General features: G+C 42.5%; 1 protein-coding gene across 1 annotated transcript in view; it reads right to left on the reverse strand.

The window, feature by feature from the left end:
- LOC131591640 (BDNF/NT-3 growth factors receptor-like) overlaps positions 1-21051 on the reverse strand; it is a 660084-nt gene that overhangs the window by 285743 nt on the left and 353290 nt on the right. The window contains exon 13 of the mRNA XM_058862552.1: positions 6107-6295. Coding sequence (XP_058718535.1) covers positions 6107-6295 — 189 coding nt within the window. The remainder of the gene's footprint in view (positions 1-6106; positions 6296-21051) is intronic.

The following is a 21051-nucleotide window of genomic DNA, read 5'->3' on the forward strand; positions in this document are numbered from 1 at the left end:
CACAGGAGGTTCTGTCTGAACATCGGAATATAAGAAAAATGGTGACAAATATTTTTATCAGGGTCTGTTGTGCTAGGACAAAGGATAATGGTTTTAAACTGAAGGTGAGTCAATTTAGATCAGATATAAGAAAGAAGACTTTTTACAATGAGGGGGGTAATACACTGAAACAGGTTGCCCAGAGAGGTGGTAGATACCCCATTTCTGGAAACATTCAAAGCCAAGTTGAACAGGGCTCTGAGCAACCTGATCTAGTTGAAGATGTCCCTGCTCATTGCAGGGGTGTTGGACTAAATGACCTTTAAAAGATCCCTTTCCACACAAACTATTCTATGATTCTATGATCAGGGTATAGTTTTTTACTGTGAGGGTGACTGATCTCTGGAACATGTTGCACAGAGAGCTTGTGGATTCTCTCTCCTTGAAGACATTCAAAATTCTTCTGGACATAGTCCTGGGAAACCAGATCTAGGTGACCCTGCTTGAGCAGGAAAGTTGGACCAAATGACCTCCAGAGCTCTTTTCCAACCTCAGTCATTCTATGACTGTGAAAAGTACTGGTTTATTGATACATTGATGGAATTTCAAATGGAAATGATTGTAATAATTTTTACATTTCTTTCTAAACAGATGCATTTCAAATCCTTTGCAATTAAACCTGAAATACTATATTCAGATACAGATATCTGGTAAGAGGTCAAGAGGAAAAGTGCCTGCAAAACTTCAGTCCTGGACATGAGGAAAGCAGACTTCAGGTTGCTCAGGTAACTAGCTAGCAAAGTCCTCTGGGACAACGCTTTGGAAGGTGCTGAGGTACATTAGTGCTGGGGTACATCAGTGCTGGTCACTTTTTAAGCATCACTGCCTAAGGGCACAGGAGCAGGCAATTCCCAAATGTTGTAAGTTAAGCAGGTGAGGCAGAAGTACATCTTGGATCCTTTTGGAGCTAAGGCAAAAAAAGATGATGTATGTTGAGTGGAAGCAAAGTCAGGTGGCATGGGAGAAATATAGAGATGCTGCTTGTCATTGTAGGGAGAAAATTTATGTGGCCAAAACTCAATTGAAGTTACAAGAACTGTGGGGGACAATAAAAAGAGTTTTTAAAAATATGCCAATAGGAAAAGTCAGACAGTAAACAATATTGACCTGTGACTTGATGAGAATGGTCACCTCACAAGTCCCAGTCACCCCTGAACTTGTGCAGGATGTGCTGCTCCAGCTGGATCCCTATAAGTCTATAGGGGCTGATGGGATTCATCCAAAAGTGCTCAAAAAGTTGACTGATGTAATTGTGAGACCTCTCTCAATGAGTTTTGAATGGTCCTGGGAATCTGGAGAGGTCCAAGTCAACTGAAAACTGGCAAAGGCCCCAGTTTTCAAGAAGGGCAAGAAGGATGACCCTGGTAACTGCAAGCCTCTCACCTGAAGGACAACGCAGTCATCGGTCACAGCACAGCTTCATGAGGGGAGGGTCCTGCTTGACAAACTTAGCTTCCTTTTATGACAAGGTAACTCACCTAGTTGATCAAGGGAAGCAAGTTGATGTGATCTTTTTGGATTTCAGTAAAGCTTTTGATACTGTCACAGGATCCTTCTGAACAAAATGTCCAGCACAGAGATGGATAAACACATGATGTGATGGGTGAGCAACTGGCTCACAGGTTGGACACAAAGGGTTATAGTGAATAGGATAAGTCTGGCAATCGGTCACTGGTGGGATTCCACAGGGCTCTGTCTTAGGCCCTTCTACCTTAGGCTGTCTATCTTAGGGCTTTTCAACATTCTTCATGTTGGGGAGGATGAAACAGGGAAACCTTATGAATGTGATTGTTTGGCAGAAGATTCTGAAAATATGAAGCCTAGAATCGAAGTAGAAATGAAAGCCTGCTTTGAGTCATGATGCTGAGTACTAGTTACCATATGACCAAAGAACAATAGCCTAGCCAGCTAAAGGAGAATCCCTGGTTGATAAAACAATGTCCTTCTGCCGATAGGAAGTCCAAAGGTCAAGAAGCAAGGAAAGAACTTGTAAAACTTTTAGAGTTTAAAATGCAACACTGTATGTTAATATGGGGATGCTCATAGTCTGTATGTAAAATCTGTAGTGGGTGTATCTTGTAGTGATTGGTTACTAAGAATTAGAATATTCACTATAGAAAAAGATGTATCGTAACAAGAACTTTGCTCTCTTTGCTCTTACTTCTTACCCCTTTGCCCCCCTCTCAGCCCTTATCCCTTTCCCCACCTTGTAGTAGTGCATATTTCTGGGAGTTACTTAGTTTCTATGTAAACCCTCCCTGCAGCTGTGATGTGTTTTTCCCCTCCCCTCCCTGTCTCTGAAATGTTATTCCATTGGTTGGTGTTATATGTCTCCCCGCCCCTCTCCCGAGGTTTGAAAGAGTTTGGGAATTGTATCCTCGGCCTCTTCTCCCCCCTGGAAGCCAGCCAGAATAAACACCCTCTGTTACCCCGGAGGGAGAAGCAGCCCTTTGGTCTTTTTTCTTGGTCGTGAAGAGCCTCCCTGACCCCTCCCTCGACAGAGCTAGCCAGGATTACTTCGGGGGCAAAGGGAGGTTACTTCACCACCTCATAGCTTTTCCCTACTCACAGCTCTTGGCCTTTCCTTACCCCGCTCTCCTAGCCGTTCCCTTTCCCTACCCCTCTCTTAGCTCTTATTTCTTACCCCTCTCTCAGCTCTTAGCCTTTCCCCTCTCTTACCCCTCTCTTGCCCTCCCCCTCTCTCCTAAGCCTCCCTGGTTTCCCTCGCTCTCCCTCTGTTGCTCTTGTTTCCTCCCTCACCATCTCCAACCTCTCCTCTTCTGCTCTCCCCACACTCTCTCTCCTCCCCCCGGACCACGTGAACGCCGAGGCTGGTGGCGGACACAGGTCTCTCCCTCTCTTTACCCTTATAATAAATTGCTTATACCTGAACAGGTTGACCCAGGAGAAGTCTCTCACCGTGAGTGAGCATTTTGAACACCAATGCTTCATAAACAATTTGGATGCAGGATTGGAAGATATACTAAGTAATTTTGCTGACAGCACTAAATTGGGAGGAGATCCTGACTCCCTTGAAGGCAGGGACGCCCTGCCGAGACCTTGACAAATTAGAGGTCTGAGCAATCATCAACTGTGGGAAGTTTAACAAGGACAAGTGACAGATTCTGCACCTGGAACAAGGCAACCTTGGATGTAGGGACAGACTGGGGAATGAGATGCTGGAAAGCAGAGCTGTGGAAAAGTACCTGGGGATTCTGGTCAACAGCAAGGTGAATATGGGTTAACAATGTGTTCTGGCAGCCAGGAGGGTCAACTGTGTCCTGGGGGGCATCAGGCCCAGCATCACCAGCCAGTCAAGGGAGGTGATTGTCCCATTCTGCTCTGCACTGGTGCAGCCTCACCTTGAATATTGTAAACAATTTTGGGTGTCACAATATTAGAAGGATATAAAGCTATTAGAAAACATCATAAGGAGGGCTGTGAAGGTGGTGAAGAGTCTAGAGAGAAAGCCGCATGAAGAGTGGCTAAGGTCACTTGGTCTGTTCAACCTGGAGACTGAGGGGAGACCTCATAGTTGTCTACAGCTTCCTCACAAGGGGAAGCAGAGGGGCAGACACCGATCTCTTCTCTGTGGTGTCCAGTGACAGGATCCGAGGGAATGGCCTGAAGCTGTGTCAGTGGAGGGTTAGGTTGCCTACTAGGAAAAGGTTCTTCCCCCAGAGGGTGGTCGGGCACTGGAACAGGCTCCCTAGGGAAGTGGTAACAGCATCAAGCCATCCAGAGTTCAAGAAGCAATTGGACAATGCTCTCAGGCACATGGTAGGGTTCTTGGGGTTGTCCTGTGCAAGGCTGGGAGTTAGACTTGTTGACCCTTGTAGGTCCCTTCAAACTCAGCATATTCTATGATTCTATCATGTAAGAGACAAAGAAAGTATGTGAAGCTATTTATGAGAAGACCTTTTTTTTTGTCCTAGACAAATGTCCTTTATTGGACAGATTCTGTGTGGCAGAAGACATCTGCCTCAATTTTTATAGTACTGCCAATTACCTGATTCTCACAAAGATTTGGACCACCATGGCAATGTAGTAGAATGCAGAACATCAGCTCTGCATATCTCCCAGGAGCACTATAGTGAAGTCTCAAGCCTGCATACTGCAAACATTTATGCATAAGCTGAATTTATATACTGTGATTATTTTCCTTGACACCTTCTGGACTTCATTGCAGCACACAAAACCAAACAAAGGCTTATATATTTTCAGGATAAGGACCTAGTTACCACTAGTCAGCTGTGAGTTAATGCTTCTTTAGTTAATATGCAGCTTACTAAATGTGGGAGAATCTCATGTTTGGTACAGTTTGGGGTGTCATTTTTTGTTTAATTTTTCACACAACACCATGTATGTTGTTTCAGCATTAATGGTGAAAGTGAAGTACTGTGTAGTCACTGATGTTTACTTGTTTATATTTAATGTAGCTCAGAGTAGAGGGCCCCATTTAAAAGCATGTCCTTTTATATAACAATGGAAAGCTCTAGTGGGCATGTTTCCCTTATGTGACTCCTTATTGTCTTCTGTTTTTCACAGGAATTAATGTATCTATATAGCAACTTTATTGTGCTAATCAAGTATCAGCAATTTGGTGAGTATATAATGCATTCCATTACTTATGCTATGCCAGATTATTCAAGCGCCCTCTGGTAGAAGACATTAGGAATTATTTCTAATTACAAAATAGCGCCCCACAACAAAATTATGTTAAACAAGAACATCAGGAATGTATAATAAAAATGCAGGAAAATGCCTCCTGTTGCACTGCAGGAAGATCCTTATGTGGTTTAGTGTAAATATCAAACTGTGAATTATTGTTAATGTTCACAAGAAAATGTAGCCTGGCATCAGTCTTTATACTCTTTGAAGTCCTACCCATGCATATGCATGCATGCACCAATGTACAAATCTAGGAAGGCACCTATTATAGTATTTAAGCTATGCAAAGCAAGGCAAAGGTTTCTGACCTATATCTATTCCCTTAAACTACAGTTTGTGCTGTGAAACTAAATCAGTCAGGATACAGATACGGATATCACTTAGGTGCACATCCAACACTCACCAACTACACTGGCAATCTTTAGTATGACTCCTCAGACAAACTGATCAGGCTTCCAGCAACACTTGTGTATGAAACATAGTAAGTAGTGCAGTTACATATTATTTAGAATTTTTTTTCAGTTATTTACTGCAGGGTTGATTACTGTTTCAAAAATCTGTTTCATATTGTGGTGTGTTAAACCCAGCCAACAGACATTTGCTTATTCCTGGGACAGGGAGAAAATAGAAGGATGGCAAGAAAACTCATGGATAGAGAAAATAAGATTTTAAAAGGGAAAGCAAAAAACTGTGTGTGCAAGCAAAACAAAAAGAGGAATTCATTCATTGCTACCCATCAGCAGGTGTTTAGCCACTTCCTGGGAGCCAGGGACTCAGCATGCATAGCAGTTTCTTGAGAAGACAGGCACCATAACCACAAGTATTCTTTATTTTTCCTCCTTTCATTGAGTTTTTATTGTTGAGCATAATGTCATATGGTATGAAATGTCCCTTTGGTCAATTCAGGTCAGCCTTTTGTCCACTTCCAACCTACTTGCTGAGGAAATGGGGGAAGGAACAAGCACTGTTCAGCAATAGCCAAAACACTGTTGTGTTATCAACCCTGTTTTAGCCAGAAATACAAAAATTGACTTCTGGTTCTGATCCAGGATGTGTTTTACCCCAAGAATACATTAGGTGCACAGGACTGGCCAAAAACCACTGAAATTAGTGAAAAGACTACTGGTGATTGATGGAATACAGATTGGGCTTTGAGACTAACACTGCTGAGTTCATCGATTCATCACAAGGGCTGAATTTAGTTTTGACAAATGTAAAGCAGTTCATCCCATGTACCAAAATACTCCTTAACAAATTGCGTACATTTTAACTCCACCCTTCTACTCCCAGGAATTTACACCATTTTTCTATTAGCACTGCTAAGGAGCCCAGTCCTTACACCCTTCCCCCCAAAAAAGGACTGAATTACATACTACATATAAGCATTTGTACTTACAGTTGTCTGTCTTGAGCTGACTTTTGGCAATTCCAAAGTACTGGGGATCTTCAATTATGGGAATCTTTGTCATCCCAATGATGACTGCATCAGGACCCCCCTCAGAAGAAGATGGAGTGTTACTGCCATTTGAGATGTGATGGAGGGGACTTGCCAAATCATCAGCATTGCTGATAACTGAAGAAGGACCTAGAGTTAGAAAAAAAGATCCTGTAACTCAGAACATTTTCCTTCCCTCAGACAATTTTTCTGGTTTTTTGGGGGGTTTTTTGGACCAATTTGTTTTCCATCCCATTAGTCAAGAGCTCTCTTTATGTCCCTTGCTGATCTTACCTCATGAATTTTATATGCCTGGCTTTTAGGAGTGGGAATGTCATATCGATTTTTGTACTGGAGATCATGTAGGCTAAATACACCAGGGTCTAGTATACTGTGTCACTGGGAACGATCTCCAAATTTGATGAACTCCTATAATTTTCAGAAATAATCTATGAAATACACACATTAACTTTGCCTTATGCTCTACTCTGACCACACTGCAATAATACATTTTCAAAAAAATCTGGCAAACATCCACTTTCCATTTGAGGTGTCATTATAACATGACAACAGATGTGGAGGAGATGGGGTCATTGTAACATGGGAAGCTGTATGATTTCTGAAGGACAGAATGGCTAAATTGGCTTGAATTGCTTCAAGTCCTTGTTCCCAGAGAAACAAAGACCAGTTTGTGCAGAAACATGGTAATAGTGCTGTGGGAAAATGACGAGGGACCCTGTGGACAGGTAACTGGGGATACAATTAGAAGAAACTGAAGAGTTGTATTGGTATCTTAAGAGGAGTTATAACAGTACTGAAATGATAGGGTAAATCACAGTTGCTGCTTCCTGGATGGAATGTAGTGGGCAGGACTTGAAACTTATTCCATGCTGATTCCCCATCCACACACATCTGCTGAGGGGGCTGGAATGGAAAGTGGCACAGTGCAGGGAAGGGAGCTCAATGGTAATTTGCAGCTGATAAACCACACAGTATCTGTCAACCAGATGTCCTACTGCTGACCCAGCAACTGTGGCAAAATCCCTCTCCTTAGATGAACTTGCTTCATTAAAGCCTAATAATAATATTAACACACCCCTCCATCCTAAAGTCACTCACCCCCAAGGTACAGCCACCCCTCACTGATCATGTGCTCTGTGTTCTTATTGACTGTGTCTTTAAAAGCAATCAGTAACAAAGGTATGTATGACTAGAGTCACTCAAACCACCTAAACATGAAGAAATAGTATAAAAGTAAGTATAAAAGTATATAGTATAAAAGTAAGTCAAGAATGGGGGAAAAGTTAGGGAAGACTACATGGCAACTGCTGTGATCAGTTGATGGGCTGAACCTGTCTTCTCCCGCATAGGGATGCCTATTGGGTAAGAACAATACACACTGAATATTTTACTAGGGATTAGAGCTTGTCTGTATATTCCTTCAAGTAAATTTTTGCAGTCAGACACTATGACCAACAACCTTTGAACCTTAACCTGTCACAATTTTATATAAATGACAAGTGTTATTCCATAAACTGTTAGTGTGAATCCTTTGTGGACACTGCAGTCACTGGCAGCAAGGAATGTACTCAAAGGGGAAGACCTGCTGAGGGGTCTCCCTTATGCTCTTGGTGTGTTTCCCTAAATCAGTCAAACACCCTCCAGTCCAGTAGGACTGATCAGTAAAGGTCCCCCTAATAGGATGCTGACAGACTGGTTGAGCACAAGAGTCTTGACTTTCCTGGAACACTTACAGACAAATTAAACACTAAGGGCTGAGTAAATCTCCCCAGACTAAAGGTTGAGGAAGCCTCACCTATTCACGTGACAGGCCTACCATCAGTCAAAAACAGAACAGTGCATGCACATCACCAGTCAGCATTAGCTCTGTTGGATTTTGAGTTCATACTGAATCTTCTCTCTTTTTCCTTTTCAGATGGATGTATTTATTTTTACTAGTTAAGTATGTTGTTCTCAAAAAGCGCTTACATGTGACTTCTTTCCCCATGAGATTCCCATATTTGCCATAGATTCCAAGAACTTATTTTTTTTTCTGCATGATTAAAAGGCAAGTTTTATACTTCATCAAGAACAGAAACTCAAAATTTCTTGTTATAAAGCTGAGATTCAAGTTTCTTAATGGAATATACATCTTTGTTTTAGCTCATCTTTTGAATCCCTGCCTATCTTCCACTTCCTCTAGAAGAAAACTCATCAGCCATGGCATGACACATTTTTTTCTGACTTTTAGCATCTCACTACAAGCTTTATTTTGAATGCTCTTTTATATTTATATTAAATTCAACAACTATAGGCAACTCTGATGGCTAGACATAGTTAGAATATATGTAGATATGGCAGATCATGGAGAATTTCTCCCTGATATTTAACTTACATTTTGTGAATGCTAAATGCAAGAAACAAGCAGGAAGCACAGTGCTGTGTGAAACTAAGTCACACAAGCTTCTCATTCTGGCCTGAGAAAGCATAAGAAAGAATCCAATCAGTCCTTGGTGTTAAAGATACATATATTGTTGCTTTTTGCAAATATTAAAATGAATGTTATGTGTATAAGAATGGAAATTTTTGTTGTATTGATATAGTTTTCTTTATTTCTGCTATTGATGAAACTTAGAAATAGTGGTATAATACATATGTGTTAAGCTATGACATAGCATTAAAACAAAAACTACTTTTGTCTGTATAACCCAAAGACCAAAAAAGATAGCTGGAGACTCTTTCTTTTTCCTTTTGTAAACTATCTTATCCAGATGAAGGCAGCAGTGACCAGAACTCTGGGGGGAGGAATTTATTGCATTTCTGGTATCAGGGAATGTAAATCTCGATGGCGCCAAGAAGATTGATCTATTGGGAAGGGGGCAAGAGAAAACTAAACAGAAGAACACCAAAGATTCTAAGAAAAATGTATGAATATGTATGAGAGTGTATGAATATGTATGAGAATTTATGGATATGTAGTAGGGTTCTGTTTTTAAGGGACAATCCTTTGTTAGTAAGGTGTGCTTTCTTGGCTGAATGCAGAGACACCCGGCCGTATTTGTATACTTTATTTTTTTCTCCTAATTGTCTTTTTTTATTAAACTTTTAAATTCTATAAAAATTATGTGAACCTCGTTTTTCACAGGTATGTGCACCCCTGATGCCCAGAGCTCTTTAATAAAGCACCTTCATCTAATCATTCCATGATTATGTGCTCCTGAACGCTAACAAGATTTGAAGAAGGAAAGGGAGCTGTGAAACAAAGAAATTAAGAATTAGAAAAAATGCTTGACTAAAAGGGGTGTCTGACAAAAACCAGACCCTGACACCCTAATCCACAATGTTATAAATTTGTATTGTGATATTGGCTTTTGCAGATGAATCTTATATGATAAATACTTTTTAGCTATGTATGTACTTTTTTCTTGCTAACAAGTCTTAAGCTTAAAAGAATTTCCTAGGTACAAGGCAAGGAAACCCCAGAGGGCAAGGACAGTGAAGCCCAAGCTGCTTATCAGGAGAACAATAGAGCCCAAACTGTTATCAGCAGAAGATATGAAGCCCAGCTGCCCTCAAAAGGAAGGATGAGAGGCCCAGATGGTTATCAACAGTGACCATTTGCAAAAGAAAAGAAACCAAACTTCAAATAATGCTGACCAGCTAGAATAATGATGACCAGCAAAAAATATGCTGACCAGCAGAAAGTAAAAATGTTCTAAATAGGTGGAACCAGGGAGGGGACATGCTAAATACTTCTTGAAAAAGTTTGAATATGCATGAAATCCTCAAAGCATGAGGGGATAAAAAGAGTGTTCCCAAGATACTAGGTGTGTTCCTGGCAACCTGCCAGGGCACCTGGCCGTTTTAACCCTTTGCTTTATTTCTTTTGTCTCCTAATTGTCTTTTTGTTTATATTAAATTCCTTTTTTATAATTTATTAAGTGAATCTCGTTTTTAAGAACAAGAACAGGAAAAAGAGTCAGACTGCAAGATGAGATAAGGAGCTGAAATACACAAACAAGATGCAAAGACAAAGGCACCACAGGATAAAGGAGATTCCTCGAACCCTAAGTCGGAAGAAACGGATTTAAAGTCCCAAAAAAGCAGCCAAAGGACTGAAAGGGGCACGGAGCTAATTGTAATATGAAGTGAAGACAGGCAGGGTTAGGAAATTAATATGTATTAGGCGTATCGTGTAAACCTGGTCTGTAAAGGATAAAAAGGGAAAACCCAATCAAAAAAGTGTGCATGCTTTTTGGAGGAGATATCCCCATGCACCTCAGCGCTGAATAAATTCATACCTGCTCTTATAACTACTCTGCGAGTTATAGGGTTCCTTTTATTCCGCAAATCAGCTGGATGGACTGTTTGAAAAAATATCCCTGCCAATACATCTTCAGATCAAAGATACAGAATTGCCTCATGTTATAAATAGCTCATCACAATCATGTTGGTCAATCAATAAGGCAATTTCTTAATTCGTTGATAAGGGACAAGCAAGCAGCGCAGGGGACGTGGGGAGTCTCTGCTCCACCAACATGTCTGCCTTACCCTTGGTCTCTGCCTCTTTTATAGACAGTTTCTTGTTGGGCTGTGTCATGCCTTCTGTGCTGGGGTACAAGTCTGGGCAAGCCCGAACATGTTGGCTATCTCCCAAGCAGCAGTGGCTGGGAGCCCCCACCAGGTCTGGACAAAGCTCCAACATGCTGCCAGGTTACACTCTTAGCAAGCAAGTAAAAGCAGTCACACATTTTTAAATGTTCGCACAAGCCTGCTGTTTCTTTATACATAAAGAGTGGGTACAATTCATGTGATATATAAATGTATAATTCGGTTTTATTCTCTGTATATATAAGTAAATAAAAAACTGGTCATACATGTTGAGCGAGCAGGGCTTGCAACAGTGACAGCTTGCAGCCAGAGGAAACGGACAATCTGCAAAGAAACAAAGTGGCACCGGGAAATCAAGGCCCACCCTGGAGAGATCGGTGTACTAACGACACAGTGATTCGCACCTGATATCAGATTGACGTCCCGGACCATGCATCTCAAAACCCAGTTCCAGTAGTTCCCTTCACTTAGTTTCACAAACCAAACACGGAATATCTCCAGATCATGCATTTCAAAAACTCAGTTCCTGTAAAATCACTCAAACCCTTGCCTCCCTTCTTGTAAATCTAATTAACAAACTTACAATAAATAAGAATATGCAACAGACTCGGAGAGAAAGAACTGTGCAACCCCAGGCTATAGAAACCGTATAAAAAACCCATTCCTACAGAAGATCGGCAGTGAACTTGGTGGAGTCAGGACGGTAATGACTGATTCAGAGTACACCCAGTGTCGATTCCCGAGCTCGACACTTTAGCCTAAAACTGTGATTGTGATTGTTCATTTTTTTTCTTTTTGACAAATTTTTCACAAATTGTTAATAAATGTATTATTAATAAATGTAATAAATTATGTGTAAATAAAAATTCGTAAAGATATATAAATAAGATGTATATGTTAAAATAATAAAAACCAAAGATGTGTATGTAAAAAGAAAGAAACCTTCCTCCCAAACCTGGCTGGGAGCTCTTCTCCGAAAGAAAAAGGATTGTAGCCAACACCCAGATAAGAAACATTAACTCGGAAAATAGGCAGGATGGGAGCCATCAAAGACAACAAAAGGACTAGCTCGGGGGAGGAACCCAACTCCGGACCTGACCAACGTCTCTGCAGACCTCGGTTGTGAAACAATCAAAGTCGACAAAGACAAGCCTCAGAAAAAGTATCCGCTGCTAGTCCTGAATCACCCACCTGTCAGACCAGTGTTGGAGATACAATCACTGGAAACAAAGGGGGAGACTCCGCCGAGATTTCCATCGGCACCAACCCCGGATCACACCACTTCTGCCTTGATAACCCAAAATTAAAATACATACAGAGTCTCTTTACATATGAGGAGACTCTGTCCGGACACAAGTTAGGTCTATTCTTCCAAGCCAGGAAATCTATTCACCAAACAATCAAGAACACTTGGTGAATGGAGCCTGCTTGGAATTTTAGCCTGAGGACTTAAAAATCCTATAAAACCCCAAGCCTGAGAGCGCTCAGACGTGGACTTGGGAAACCTACACCTCGGGTGTAGGTCCTGTCCACCCAGCGCTGCGCTGATCATTTTTATTGTGGTTTTTTCTCTCTGTTTTTTTTCTATGTTGTTTATTAATAAATTTCTCTTTGATTTTATCCCAAAATTGCCTTTGCATTTATAACAGATTGGTGCCGTGACTCGGATCGGAAAACTGTGGGAGAACCTCGCTGTCCAGGGGGGTACCCCCGCTGATTTCAGCGGCCTGGGAAGCCGAGAACCTCCGCAGTTCACTCCGACATCCGAACCAAATTTAGGCTGAGGTAAAAACCACAATAAAAGGGAACACGGATCCAAAAGGAGCTCGGGAAGAGAAGCCGCGGCTTGGTAGCTCATAAAAAGTCAGTCGTGCACGAAGACATCCTCGCAAGAAAATTGCTGTAAGTACTGCGAGGTTGAGCGGGTGATTGGGCGAGCGTGTGTGAGACGTGATCTGATCACGAAGCGAGTGCGGACTCCAAAGCCGCGGTTCCATCCTCCCGCGAGGGAATTGGCCGGCCACGGAGGAAGCGAGTCGGTGTGAGAGGACTCTCTCTACACGTTTGTAAAGCCTGGGGCCAAAGGGGTGCTCTGGGGGACCGATCACAAGGGGCTGGAAGAGGAAGAGGACGTCCAGTTGAGCTCGGGAATTAGTAAACTCTTCCAGCAACAAGGACCCAAAGGGAGGTCCGGAGGAGAGATCGAAGCGCTAAGAAAGACCCCGGTACAGCAAACCGCGAAGGTGAGTATTAGCAGACTTTTGACTCTCCAAATACGAACACAACGCAGAAAAACAGGTAAGACTCCCTTTTCACCATGGGACAGAGAAAGAGTAAAGTACAAAAGCCAGTTGATAAGAAAAACCTTCCAAAACAACGAAGGAATTGCTAGACATCCCACCAGAAAGTCCTTTAGGTTGGTTGTTAAAATATTGGGAAAATTGCCCTGAAAGAAAAAAGAAGTCCAAGGCAAAAATGATCTACTATTGTGCCGAGGTTTGGGGTGGGCAAGAATTGGGACCCCATCTCATTTGGCCAATATTAGGAACATTTGAAAAGTAGACGTGTAGTGAATTACTCTCTTATGTAGAGAGCAGAGTCTCCTCGGACTCCGAGGAAAAGGAATATGCCAAACTCTGGCTAAAGGCCAGAGTAGGGCTATTTCCAATGAAACTAAAAAGTGAAACAAAAACAGAAACCTGGGAGCCCCTTGATCATTTACCCCCTCCATACCACGGGCCGGCAGGGTCTCCCGTGGTGGATCAAGTGGTGCCATCAGCTCCCACGGGCTCGCCGGCACAACCAGGTGAAGCACACACATCGCGAACAGGGGAGCTGGCGCCAGCAGTGGTTCCGGTGGCCCCCCCTCTGGCTCCTCCTGTGGGGACCGCAGCCGCCGCCGCTTCTCCAGAATCTATGGTGGTGTGAGGTCGGGGATCTCCATATCCCCCATTGCCCGTCCCACTGCCACAGCCAGGCCCCTCGAATTTGGCAGAGGGAATCCTTCATAGTAACCTGGTGGCAACAGGTTACATCAATAATAAAGGAGCAGACTCTCAAAAACCCCAATTCCCCCCCCGCAAGCAGGACTCGTTTTAAGTCTAGACAGATGAGTAAAGGATGGGAAGAGAATGAGAGTAGGCACAGAATGTTCCCTCTCAGGGAGGTGCCTACCGCTCCAGGAGTGATTGGGTTTGTGAATGTACCCCTAAACTCAGGGGATGTGCGAGCGTTTAAGAAAGAGATGAGACGATTGTTAGATGACCCGTTTGAGGTAGCTGAGAGGTTGGATGATTTTTTTTGGAAGTAGTATTTATATGTATGAGGATCTCATGGCTATCCTGAGATCGCTGTTCAGTCAGGAAGAGAGAGATGATTAAGCAAGTTGGTATCAGGGATTGGGAACGGCGTAACCCACAGGGGATGCCAGGCAGCCAAAAATGGCCTAGCGTGAACCCGAGCTGGAACGGCCAGACAGAAGAAGGTAAGAGAAGCATGGTGAATCTAAAGAATATGATTGTACAAAGAATAAGGGAAGCAGTCCCCCGAGGACAGAATATTAGCAAAGTATTTGGGGAATGCCAAGGAAAAGAGGAATCACCCACTGAGTGGTTAGAGAGATTAAGGCAAAGTCTGCAGATATATTCTGGGACTGATCCTAGCCCTTCAGTGGGGGAAGTTTTGCTCAAAAACCAATTTGGGGCAAAGTCATGGGAGGATATTAGAAAGAAATTAGAAAAGATTGAAGGGTGGCAAGAGAAAAGTCTCCAAGAGCTTCTAAGGGAAGCTCAAAAGATTTACATGAGGAGAGAGGATGAGAAACAGAAACTCCAGGCCAAAATACTAGTGGCCGCAGTAAAAGAGGCTCAGAAACAAGAACAGGCACAGGGCAAAGTTAAAACAGCGCCGAAAAAGCCGCAAGAGTCTCAAAAGGACGGCTCCGCCCCGCGAAAAGATCCTCCAGAGTGTTTTTACTGTGAGAAAGTAGGACACATTCAGCGGAACTGCCGTCAGAAATTAAAAGATGAACAAGTATTTCAAGAAGATTAGGGAAGTCTTGGGCTCTTTCAGATGGAGATGGTAACAGCAAAAGAGCCCTCGATAAAATTAAAAGTAGGTCCCCATCGCCAAGAAATAGAATTTTTGGTTGACACGGGAGCTGAGAGAAGCACCCTGCAGAAATTACCCAGGGGATGCGTGGCAAGTAAAGAAAAAGTAGTGGTAATCGATGCTAAGGGAGATCCCTTCAAAGTTTCTGTAACAAAAGATGTAGAAATTGAGTCTTAAAATAAGATATGTCTAGGAAATTTATTATTAGTAGAAGAAGCTGATTACAATTTATTGGGAAGAGATATGATTGTTGCATTAGGTATAAACATTGTTGTAAAGAATTCTGAATTAGTAATAAAGATATTCCATTTGACTCCAAAAGATGAAAGGGAAATTGATCCCAAAGTATGGCATTCGAAAGGGGAGGTGGGGAAATTAGATATTACCCCCATCAAAATTGAAATAGAAAACCCAGAGGATCCGATAAGGATCAAACAATATCCCATCCCGATAGAAGGGAGAAGAGGTTTGAAATTAGTAATTGAGGACCTCCTTAGAGGGGGTACCCTCGAACCCTGCATGTCCCAACATAACACCCCCATCCTGGCAGTAAAGAAAGCGGATGGGAGCTTCCGACTGGTTCAGGATCTCAGGGCAGTAAATGCTAGAACCCGAACCAGGTTTCCGGTGGTGGCAAATCCTTATACTTTACTTAACAGACTCTCACCTGAGGATGTATGGTACAGTGTAATTGATCTAAAAGATGCATTCTGGACTTGTCCTTTGAATGAAGGGAGTAGGAATTTCTTTGCCTTTCAGTGGGAGGATCCTGACACGAACAGAAATCAACAGTTAAGGTGGACGGTCCTCCCCCAGGGATTCGTAGAATCACCAAATTTATTCGGACAGGCATTGGAGCAATTACTTACTGAATTCATTCCAGAGGAAGGGACAAAGCTATTACAATACGTAGATGATTTATTAATTGCCGGAACAACAGAAGAACAGGTTAAAAAGAGTACAATTTCGTTGTTGAATTTTCTGGGAAAAAAGGGTTTGAAGGTATCAAAATCCAAACTGCAATTCACAGAGCCCGAGGTAAAATACCCTGGACATTGGATTTCTCAAGGGAAAAAGAGGTTAGACCCTGACAGAGTGGCTGGGATCCTCGTGCTCCCAGCCCCAAAAACAAAAAGACAAATCAGGCAATTTTTAGGGCTCCTGGGATATTGCAGACAGTGGATTGAAGGGTTCAGTGAAAAAGTAAAGTTTTTGTATGAAAGATTAAACACTGACAGATTGAAATGGACAATGCAAGATGAAACAAAATTTCAAGAATTAAAGAATGCCCTCATAACAGCTCCGGTATTAACCTTACCGGACACAAATAAAGAATTTCAGCTGTTTGTGGATGTAAGCGGACAAACAGCAAAGGGAGTCCTGACCCAGGAATGGGCAGGGAAAAGAAAGCCTATAGGATTTTTGTCAAAAATCCTAGACCCAGTCAGTCGAGGTTGGCCTACTTGCCTGCAAGCAATTGTGGCAGTAGCCTTACTGGTTAGTAAAGCCAAAAAGGTAACTTTTGGAGCCCCTGTGACAGTATTTACCCCACATGATGTAAGAAATATCTTACAACAAAAAGCAGAAAAATGGTTAACTGATTCCAGGCTTCTGAAGTATGAAGCCATGTTAATCAGTTCACCAGACTTGGAACTGAAAACAACTGCTGCACAGAACCCAGCACAATTTCTGTTTGGGGAACCCACAGGAGAATTACTTCATAATTGTATTGAGACAGTAGAACTGCAAACGAAAGTAAGGCCTGATCTGGAGGATCAGGAACTGGAAGGAGGAGAAAAATGGTTCATTGATGGCTCCTCAAGAATGGTGGAGGGAAAACGAAAATCAGGTTATGCTATTATAGATGGCATAACAGGACAAATTATAGAATCAGGCCCTCTGAAAGCAAACTGGTCGGCTCAGGCCTGCGAGCTGTTTGCTCTCTTAAGAGCACTTCAGGGCCTGAAAGGGAGAAGGGGGACCATTTTCACAGACTCAAGGTATGCATTTGGAGTAGTGCATACCTTTGGAAAAATATGGGAAGAAAGGGGGTTGATCAACACAAAAGGAAAAGATCTAATACATGAAGAAATAATCAGGCAAATTCTAGAAGCAGTCAGAGAGCCAAAAGAAATATCAGTTGTTCATGTAAGGGGACACCAAACGGGGTGGCAGTTCCATACAAGGGGAAACAATTTAGCGGACAAAGAAGCTAAACGAGCTGCTTTGTTGATGGTAAGTATTCCTGAGATGACTCCGGGAAAACCACCAGAAGTCTCCCTGCTTCCGTCCGAGAAGGAGCTGGAAGATTTCAGAAAGGTAAGAGGTTACCAGAGAGAAGGGAAATGGTGGTTACCCGACGGGAGGGAGCTAGTCCCGAAGGGGGTAGCAAAGGGAATACTTAAAAGGCTACACGAACAAACGCATTGGGGGACCAGGGCATTGGCGGAACAATTTTTAAAATTTTCCGGGTGTAAAGGAATTTTCGAACTCGCAAAACAAGAGGTGCAGGGCTGTGTGATATGCCAGAAAGTAAATCGATCAAATTTTAAACAATCAAATTGGGGAGGTCGGCCACTCTCGTACCGACCGTTCGAAAGAATTCAAGTAGACTTCACGGAATTGCCAAAAATCGGTAGGAATAAATTCTTATTAGTGATAGTGGATAAGCTGACACATTGGGTGGAAGCTTTTCCCAGGACAAAAGCAACGGCTCAAACAGTATCTAAGATTCTACTTGAAGAAATAATTCCAAGATATGGGATCGTAGACCATATCGACTCTGATCAAGGTACTCATTTTACCTCAAAAATTATTAAACAATTATCGGAAGCATTAGGAATTAGGTGGCAATATCACACTCCCTGGCATCCTCAAAGTTCAGGACAGGTAGAAAGAATGAATCAGACTCTAAAATCACAACTATCAAAATTAATTATTGAAACAAAAATGCCCTGGACCAAATGTCTCCCCTTGGCATTGCTGAATATCAGAACGATGCCACATTCTGAAACAGGCTTGTCCCCGTTCGAGATGCTATATGGAATGCCATATAAGCACGGGATGCCGGTGGCACATCCCCGAATTGAGGATGTGCAACTGCAACCCTATCTCATTTCTATAAATAAAAACTCACAGGAATTAAAGAAAAGAGGACTGATTCCTCAGAGCACCCCTCTCGGATTCCCCATCCACAAAATCCAACCAGGAGATCGGGTCCTGATCAAGACGTGGAGGGAGATTCCCCTGAACCCTCATTGGGAAGGCCCGTTCCTCGTCCTCCTGACAACGGACACCGCTGTGCGAACGGCCGAGAAAGGTTGGACTCACTCCTCTCGAGTGAAGAAAATCACAGATCACGGTTCAACTGAGTGGGAAGTTACTACCCCCCCAGGAGATTTGAAGATCAAACTCCGGCGACAACACAAATGAGTGGAGATCGGATAAGTTGTGTCAATGTTGATTGTTATTGCTTTCCTTTTATCCATTTTAAATGTGCTTATTGTAAGCAAATTTGGGTTGCTCACTGTTTGATGGGACGTAAACCAAGAGGTTTATGTACAAAGTGTTTTGAAAAGGAATTACAGCAGACAGACAGATTCTTAATACTTGCTGCCGAGGTGAGCCTGCTGGAACCTGACTCTCCTGAGTGGCTCCTGTTTTACCGAAACGGTCTAGGGGGTCAGCTTGACTGCAAGGCAGAACCCTTAGTAGTCGAGTGCCGGCAAACAATAAAAGTTCCGTGCAGATTTGACACGGTTAAAACGTCCCGGTGGGCGGTCTTTAAGCGAAGATTTGCCATCAGAATATCAAGGGCCCCTGAAGATAGTCTCTGCTGCCGAGAAGATGGTTTACCCCGCCGTATGCTTATATACGGGCGAAGGGCAAGGCAGAGAGATGAAGTGGTGGGGAATCCTGATGTTCCTGAGCCTAGTCATGTGCTCGACCAAGGGGTTAGACCCCGCGGTGCCCCCGGGGATGAACCCAACGGGGAAGTGTGAGCAGTGTCAAACTGCCACAAGAACCGAGACACTAGCCGTTTGTCCTCCAGAACTGCACGGAGAAATATGCTGGCTAAATGACACCCGATTAAAATTGTACAAATTAGAAGAGAAAATTTAGTGTTCCAATTCGGGAGCAAGTATTACAGAAAATCAAATTCGGAACTGGGAGGAACAAAAAGTTAAATTTATCACCTCCGACCAAAAAGAGAACTAAAAGGGGTTCCCTCAATCTCAGTCTGCGGGCAGTGTAATAAGGCTGTCTGGATTGGGGGAAGGAGACAATCCATTTTTGTAGCATATCATCGAGTTAACCCTATTTGTTACAATAAAGCAACTGTAAAGCCGTGTTCCGTGGGGGAGAAAATGTACTGGGAGGGAAGAGACATAAAACATGAAACTAAAGTGCCATTGAATAATAATCCTATAATTCTAATTTGAGACCAGGCACATGTTAGCACAAGAAAATAAAGAAAGTACGGAGGAATACTAGTATTCCTCTCCAAATAATAATAAAATACGAATTTTTAATGGGATAAATTATTAGGTGGGGGACTGTAATAAATTATGTGTAAATAAAAATTCGTAAAGATATATAAATAAGATGTATATGTTAAAATAATAAAAACCAAAGATGTGTATGTAAAAAGAAAGAAACCTTCCTCCCAAACCTGGCTGGGAGCTCTTCTCCGAAAGAAAAAGGATTGTAGCCAACACCCAGATAAGAAACATTAACTCGGAAAATAGGCAGGATGGGAGCCATCAAAGACAACAAAAGGACTAGCTCGGGGGAGGAACCCAACTCCGGACCTGACCAACGTCTCTGCAGACCTCGGTTGTGAAACAATCAAAGTCGACAAAGACAAGCCTCAGAAAAAGTATCCGCTGCTAGTCCTGAATCACCCACCTGTCAGACCAGTGTTGGAGATACAATCACTGGAAACAAAGGGGGAGACTCCGCCGAGATTTCCATCGGCACCAACCCCGGATCACACCACTTCTGCCTTGATAACCCAAAATTAAAATACATACAGAGTCTCTTTACATATGAGGAGACTCTGTCCGGACACAAGTTAGGTCTATTCTTCCAAGCCAGGAAATCTATTCACCAAACAATCAAGAACACTTGGTGAATAGAGCCTGCTTGGAATTTTAGCCTGAGGACTTAAAAATCCTATAAAACCCCAAGCCTGAGAGCGCTCAGATGTGGACTTGGGAAACCTACACCTCGGGTGTAGGTCCTGTCCACCCAGCGCTGCGCTGATCATTTTTATTGTGGTTTTTTCTCTCTGTTTTTTTTCTATGTTGTTTATTAATAAATTTCTCTTTGATTTTATCCCAAAATTGCCTTTGCATTTATAACAATAAATTTGGCTATATTTCATTTATAACAATTCATAATTAAAGCAATTACACGGTGGCAAAAATACATAACAGCAAAAGCTAGCAATTCACAGAAAAGAGATTTAAACAAAAATAATGAAATCATTATGTTGCCCTGAAAACTCAGCTTCTGATCTTGCTGACATAGTTTTCTAAAGACTTTCCCATGACAGTAACTGTAAACATAGAGATGTGTACATTCTTTCTGATACATGTCTTGTGATGGACATCTCTCACAGCCAGTGTGGTTGGGAAAGTGGTATCCTGACTATCCAATCCCTGGCTGTGGTCAGAAACCTATAAATCCTGGGAGAAGAAATAAACGCTCTCTTCCTTTCACCACACCTCGAGCTGTGTTTGTGTGACCTATTCATCTCCAGCAGCAACATCATTATATTTTCCTTTGTCTCATGTCCATGTTTTACTTTAAGATCAGTGTTCCTGTTTATACTGATTCCATGGTCTGTTTCCATGACACAAATCACTATGCAACATCTCACACTCAGAACAGCACACTTCTTTCCCAAGCCTATTCCTAAAGCAGTGAAGCCTCAAATACTCAAAATCCTCTTTAAATGTAGACCTAAAAATTACTGCAGCAAAGGGCAATTGTGAATAGAAGGGCATCACTTCAAATTTCAGCATGTCCCAGCAGTGTCACTCACAAGCTCTAAGATTAACTACACAAGTTGTCTGATTTGCCTCCAGATGTTGGTCCTCTACAGGTGTTCACAGCCACCTCCTCCTCCCTGTCACATGATGCCTCATCTCCTGGAGATGTCATCCTGCCACCTGTCTTCT

The sequence above is a fragment of the Poecile atricapillus genome, chromosome W, assembly GCF_030490865.1.
Source record: "Poecile atricapillus isolate bPoeAtr1 chromosome W, bPoeAtr1.hap1, whole genome shotgun sequence".
NCBI lineage: Eukaryota > Metazoa > Chordata > Aves > Passeriformes > Paridae > Poecile > Poecile atricapillus.